Source organism: Lactuca virosa, chromosome 4, assembly GCF_052849685.1.
Source record: "Lactuca virosa cultivar CGN04683 chromosome 4, Lactuca_virosa_CGN04683_v6, whole genome shotgun sequence".
NCBI classification, from domain to species: Eukaryota; Viridiplantae; Streptophyta; class Magnoliopsida; order Asterales; family Asteraceae; genus Lactuca; species Lactuca virosa.
The window spans coordinates 28,089,099-28,095,588 of NC_136429.1; the positions used below are offsets into that span (position 1 = coordinate 28,089,099).

The 6,490-nt window shown below is 35.0% G+C and overlaps 1 protein-coding gene across 2 annotated transcripts; it reads right to left on the reverse strand.

Moving 5' to 3' along the window:
• Nucleotides 1–5,187: 5,187 nt before the first annotated feature.
• On the reverse strand, nucleotides 5,188–6,490 carry LOC145109651 (uncharacterized). Of its 2 annotated transcripts, none has more exons than XM_079046849.1 (5): nucleotides 6,262–6,490; nucleotides 6,080–6,167; nucleotides 5,909–5,979; nucleotides 5,701–5,757; nucleotides 5,188–5,606 (listed from the first exon to the last, which is right to left on the reverse strand). In XM_079046849.1, the coding sequence occupies exons 1-5, from the start codon at nucleotides 6,361–6,363 to the stop codon at nucleotides 5,367–5,369; spliced, it is 558 nt and encodes a 185-aa protein (XP_078902975.1). In that variant the 5' UTR covers nucleotides 6,364–6,490; the 3' UTR covers nucleotides 5,188–5,366. The 2 variants fall into 2 exon arrangements, with proteins under 2 accessions (XP_078902975.1, XP_078902974.1); XM_079046848.1 differs by having other exon boundaries at nucleotides 5,256–5,606; nucleotides 6,256–6,475.

The window sequence follows — 6,490 nt, forward strand, 5'->3', positions numbered from 1 at the left end:
TCAGTGATATTTTAAGTCTGTATCTGCATTTAATGCTTCTTGTCGTTTAGCTCTTGTCATGTAGTAAAGTTCGTAGGACAAGATCAAGTAAATCTTGTATGTCCTCTTTTTAACTTATCAGTTTTACGTGGTCCATGTAATGCTTGTAGTTTTTCTTTTTATCACTACTCTTCTATATAAGGAGTTTTAATTCTCATGCATGATAACATGAATGAACAAGGAACTGCATTCTCTTTCACATCAGTACCAAGTATCTTTCAAATTCAAATCATTCTCTCTTAACATTCTCTTTGTTTTTAAATTCTCTTTACATTGTTCATACTTGTTTTCTCTTACTTGAATTCTTTGTTAAATTTCTTATTTCAAGACAAGACTTGTTTACCAAACTTGACTGGACTCTTAATATTAGTAGTAGAAATTGAGATTAAGTTAATTCAAGGTTTGAGTTTTCAAACCTTGTCCGTGCACTTACTCTTGCACTCTCACAAAGTGGTGGCAAAGTGTATGGATGAAGGATTCAAGCATAGATATAAAAAGATTACATAATTTCTGGACCTTTGTGAGTAAATAGCATTAGTTTCATAGATCTTGTTAATTTTCATATTTTTCACTTTAGTGAATAAAGTTTAGATCTTGAATGTTTATGACCTTGTTATGGATAAAGTTGGAAACATTACAACATCATATTGATTCAGATCTGAAGGTTAGAGACTTGAACTTAATGGATTAAGTTGAGAAAGATGCATTTTGAGTCCCCTTTGAGACTTAAAGAATAGATCTTGGTTGTTTGGACGTAAGTTGAGTTAAGATGTCTTAATGGATAAATAAGTTAGGAACCATAAAAATGTGAAGCTATTAGAAACCATAAAAATGTGATTCTTGGTCCTTCTAACCCTTCCATGCAAGAGTTCAGATGTCTTAATGGATAAATAAGTTAGGGTTTTAGCTTTTGGACCTTTTCTAGACACGGAAAGTCATAAATATGGAAACTTTATGACTTAATTCGATGTTTTTAGTCTAGATCTAAGCTCTAGACAAAAGGCCTTAAAGGATAAAGTGCTTAATAGGAATATTGGAATAAGCTCGTGTATGCGGGGCGTACCTAGGAGTACGCTTAGTGTACTAGGTTGTGATCATGTACGTTGGGCGTAAGTTGAGTATGTTGGGTATACTCAACTGCCATGGACTTTGACTTTTGTTGACTTCCTTTAACCGTTGACTTTTTGACCAGTTTGACTTTTGGTCAAACTTGAGTAGAATTGAACATTTCGCTAAGGAATTGTTTCGGTTTGGCTTTAGGAAGCTTGGGTTGGGATGTTTTGTTGTTGAGGTAGCTGTTGGGCTTCTATTGAATAGTTCAGGTGATTCTCCTCATTGTGCATGTGGGTCGAAGGCACCAATTTCGACCGACTGAAGTATGTTGTAGGGTAGTAGAGGTCTTTGTGACACTTACTGATATGTTTGTATGTGCTTGTTGTCTTTGTAACTCACGCATATATGTATGTATGCTTATGTATGTGGGTTGATACGGACCCGGAGGTTGATACAGACATGACACAACTAATTGTGTTTTCATATTGGGTTAATACAGACCTGACACATCTATTTACTGTCATATGGGGTTAATACGGACCTGACACAACTATTTGTTGTCATATGGGGTTGATACTAGGGATGAGCATAGGCGGGTACCCGCCTTATTTGGTGAGAACCGGATCCAGTCTAGGCAGCTCTTAAATTTTTGGAACCAGTCCCGGAACCGGCGGTTCTGGTTCGAATAGCGGGTAACCCGGTTACGACAACTTTGTTAACTTTTTTCGATAAAACTACAATTTAGTTCGGTCCAAATCAAATCAATTCGGACCAAAGACGAACAAAATCGGACCAATATATTCTAAATCGGTCTAAATAACACACACATATTCATATGAAATATTAATACACACACACACACACACACACACACACACACACATATATATATATATATATATATATATATATATAGATATATATATATATATATATATATATATATATATATATATATATATATATATATATATATATATATATATATATATAGGGGACAGATCAAGTAAAAACAGTAAATAATGTGAGAACGTAAAAACACTATTTTTATGTTATTATTCTGCAATGAATGTTGTATCCACATGTTTATGTTATTATTCAGCAATGAATAAATGAATAGTCATAGGTTAAAATTAAAATTAAAATTTACTACAAAAATGCATATACATAAATATATAATAGAATAATAACATTTCAATGAATATATGAATAATCAAACGTTAATATTCATATTAGAATTACTTCAACAATATACATATACAACATTCATTACAGAATAATAACATAAACATAGTGTTTTTACGTTCTCACATTATTTACTGTTTTTATTTGAACTTACTTCTCTCTCTCTCTCTCTCTCTATATATATATATATATATATATATATATATATATATATATATATATATATATATATATATATATATATATATATATATATATATATATATACCGATTCCGACAAGTACCCAGCGGGTAGCGGTTTTGAAAAAATGAGAACCGAAACCGGAACCACTTAAGGCGGTTCCATAACTTTAGGAACCGGAACCGGAACCGCTTGAGGCGGTTCTAGTTCAAGAACCGGCAGTTCCGAGGCTGTTCCGGTTCCAAAAGCGGGTACCCAGTTCCAATGCTCATCCCTAGTTGATACATACTCAACACAACTATTTGTTGTCATATAGTGTTGGTACGGACTTTATACAGTCACGTGTTGGTATATGTGTATATGTTGTATGTGGTACTTTGAGGAACTCACTAAGCTTTATGCTTACAGTTTATGGTTATGGTTTTAGGTACTTCGTTTTCAAAAGAAAGGGTGCGACTTGATTGCACTGCATCCCTAGGAGTTTTATTTCGCACTGAATATTTACAAATTACGCTGATGTTTTGGGAATACTTTGACTCTGATCGTCTTTTGGACCGATGAATGAATGACTTTAACTTATTTAAAAATGAAATTTTTACTTGATATTTTTGTAACGCCCGTCTTTCTAGGCTAAACATTAGTGTGATGATGTAACAGTTAGGGTAAACAATTGTAACCTATTTTGAAATAATAAAGAGGAATCACTTGAATATTATGTGAATTATGTGATTTTATGTGCATTATACTTATTTATAAAATATAATAAGTTAAGAATAAAAATAAGCATCAAAAATAAAAATATGGATATACCATTGTAGTGGTCGTGACAAGGATTCCAGAGATATAAAGAACTCCGAAATCCGAGTTATAACGAAAAAGTTATGACCTGTCGAAGTTTCGCCACAAAACCAACACGACGCTGTGTAACGTAAAAAGTGAGTTTACGATAAAGTATTTTTTAGCCTTAACGATCTAAACGAAAGTCGTAGTATACGTTAAACCGAGAGCGTGCATAAACAGAACACCCAAATCTGACTTCGTATGAGGAAGTTATGATTTTTCCAAGATTTGACATAGCACTATGCAGCCCAGAGTTCGAATATTAGATCGACCGATTTTTAGCCGACACAACCTAAACGAGAATCGAAGATCTCGTTAATAGGAGCTCAACGATAAAAAGACAGACGAAAACTGACGCATGATGACAAAGTTATGAATTTTTAACGGACTTTTCCTGTCCTGACCTGTTAAAATATAACTTTAAAAATAAAGTCAAAATTAGATGACGGAGTCTGAACGAAAGTTGTAGAGTACGTCTCCACCTATGCGTGGATATAAAGAACGTTAAAAACGGAGCTCGTATGCGAAAGTTACGGATTTTAGAAGACGAAAGTGTGAAATGCGAAACTGCTTAAGGAACGCCTTGCGTAGGAAGCCGGAGCGCCCCGCGTACTCGCAACCCTTGGCCAGCCATGTCGCCCCAGCAGTCTTCGGACACCTGTCCCCTCGAACGCGCTGCGTATGCCGGAACGCCCTGCGCACTCGGAACGCGTTGCGTTCCTCCGAAGGAGCGCCCTGTGTAACCGAAGCCAGACCCCTATAAAAGGAGGTGCGAGGATAGCCTTCATTCTTCATTCCTCACCCTTTCTTCCTCTCTATAACCTCTCTCTAAACACCCACCCAATAATCAAAGCTATATGCTTCACTTTTAACCCACAAACAAGATAGAAACAGACGAATCACCAGACAATACTTCTCACATTATCTTCCGACCACTCACCAAGGAAAATAGCATCGTCCACAAAAAAGAAATAAGATTCTTCGTTCTCGCTTTAATACCTCAAAACAGCTCATTAGAGACGGCCACCTTGGTGGTTGCATGCAACCCTTGTATAACAAGAATGAAAAGGAAAAAGGATGGGAATCACCCTATCAAAAACCCTGTTTGAGTTGAAATGCTAAAACTGAAACCCCGTTAATAAAAATAGAAGCCCTAGACACTTCCAAGGTTTCGAAGTTATCTTATCTACATATTTCATGTTTGCACCACCAAGATTATTAAATATGCATGTAACATCTTTTTCACTTCATGGTTGAAGCCTATAAAATTCAAACATGATCGGATCTATTTTGAATGGTTCCACAACATATGGTCACCCACTAGGCTAGCTTGAAGTTGTTACACCCTATTATCAGTACTAGCGCATCAGTGACAAAAATTTGGGCATCTAATCAGAGATTGTCAAAACCTATAATCTCAATTTACGGATGTAACAGCCATCATGATGAGTTAGGTAAAAGATTACCACTTCCTGACGAATCTAATTAGTCGGATAAACTGCCAGCTAAGCCCTCTAGCCCTATTGATGTTGGAATTCTTTTTTACGTGTTTGTTTTGTTAGAAGGTAATCAAGGTATGTTGGTTAAAGGCATGATTATCCTGAGATACAGAACAATTAGAGAGTTCAACTATTTAGGTGTTAATCTGTATGGATATCGTTTTCTCGATTAGATAGTACGTTTGTAAACACGTTTCGTGATTAGTTTAGGTATTCAATTGGCAAATTCAATTTAATCGATAATTTTTTATAAGAATCTCAACACCATTAATTTCTACAATCGATAATTTTTCTTTTTCTTTTTTCTGTTTTGGTGTTGGGTGTTCAACAAAAACCCCATTAATTTCTTCAACTATTAAAAGTTTCTACATCACAATCTTCTAAAAGAAACTCATATTTTGCCATGAACAGACAACTTTACATGTGCAAGAAAACACATCGACACCATTTACATGTATGAAGCTCCATGGCCAAGCATTTGTTCTCTTCTCCATCCACATTTCATTCTTTTTCTGAATAGCCAACCATCAAAAGTTCTGTTTCATTGCCATAATCAACTCCGTTTTATTCTATACACACTTGGCTTCTTGTATACCAATGCCCGATTGATGAAATTTTGGCAATGGGTTTACGTCAGCTTTTGCTCTCTTTGAACTTCTTGAATCATCATCCGAAGTTAAAACTTCATGAGAAAAAACTGGCTCTTTGTATTCAACGTTAAAATCAAAACCAAAAGAGTCTGAATGATTGAAACTTCGCTCCATTTCCCAGAACATGCTTTGTAGTTCCCCAAAACTGTAACTTTTCTCCTGTCAAACCCAACAATTTCAGCATGTCAGATTCAAATTCGATGGTAATACAAGTCAAATTTGGATTTCTTGAAATCAAAGACTAGTTGTTCACCTCTTTCTTTACGTTTTCCATTAAAGATGACATCTCTTGCAGAAAATCAGCAAAACCCTAATTAGTTATTAAAAAAAAACATGATAATTGAGTTAGTAATTGATAATTGCCGATTAATTAGCGAAACTTTGATGAAAGAATGAGAAATTGGGAGATGAATGTTAAGAACAAATGTAAACAGAATACAATCATGAACAGAGGAAATTACCTCGTCTTCTTCATCTTGAGGATCATAAAATCCAGCATCGTACATTGATCTCTTCTTCTGATTTGATAAAACTGTTTTATTTCCAAAAATTAGAAGAAAGGAATATTAATCAAAGTATGTGTCAGTTTGAGAAAAAAATTTGTATTCGTAATATAACAAACCGATTATTACCTGAATAAGCTTCCTGAATTTGTTGAAATTTACGTTTAGCTTTCCCCAAAAGCGACGGATTCTTCGTCCACTTGTCAGGATGCCATTGCTACACCCAATCAAATCCAGTTTCATCGTCAGAATCTGTTAGTATTAAAATCATATATTATCAGATGAAGCAAGAACGAGAAGAATACCATTACCATAGCAAGCTTCCGATAAGCACGTCGGATCTGGTCGTCGGAGGAATCCATAGAAACGCCAAGAACATCATAATACGATGGAGATCTTTGATTCGACTCCATCTCCTTCAAATTTCCTCAAATTCTAATCAACCGCAACAACAAATTAACAAACTTATTAAACTCCTTCTCCACCAAAATTCGTCTCCCTTTCTACTTTTCAGTAATGCAGGTTGAAAATACGTGAGGC

Excerpts from the sequence above, each read along its gene's own strand:
- LOC145109651 (XM_079046848.1), bottom strand. The coding sequence starts at position 6,363 with ATGGAGTCGAATCAAAGATCTCCATCGTATTATGATGTTCTTGGCGTT. Across the intron at positions 5,758-5,908 it reads CTCAAGATGAAGAAGACGAG|GGTTTTGCTGATTTTCTGCA; the intron begins GTAATTTCCTCT and ends ATAACTAATTAG. Across the intron at positions 5,607-5,700 it reads TGGAAAACGTAAAGAAAGAG|GAGAAAAGTTACAGTTTTGG; the intron begins GTGAACAACTAG and ends TGGGTTTGACAG.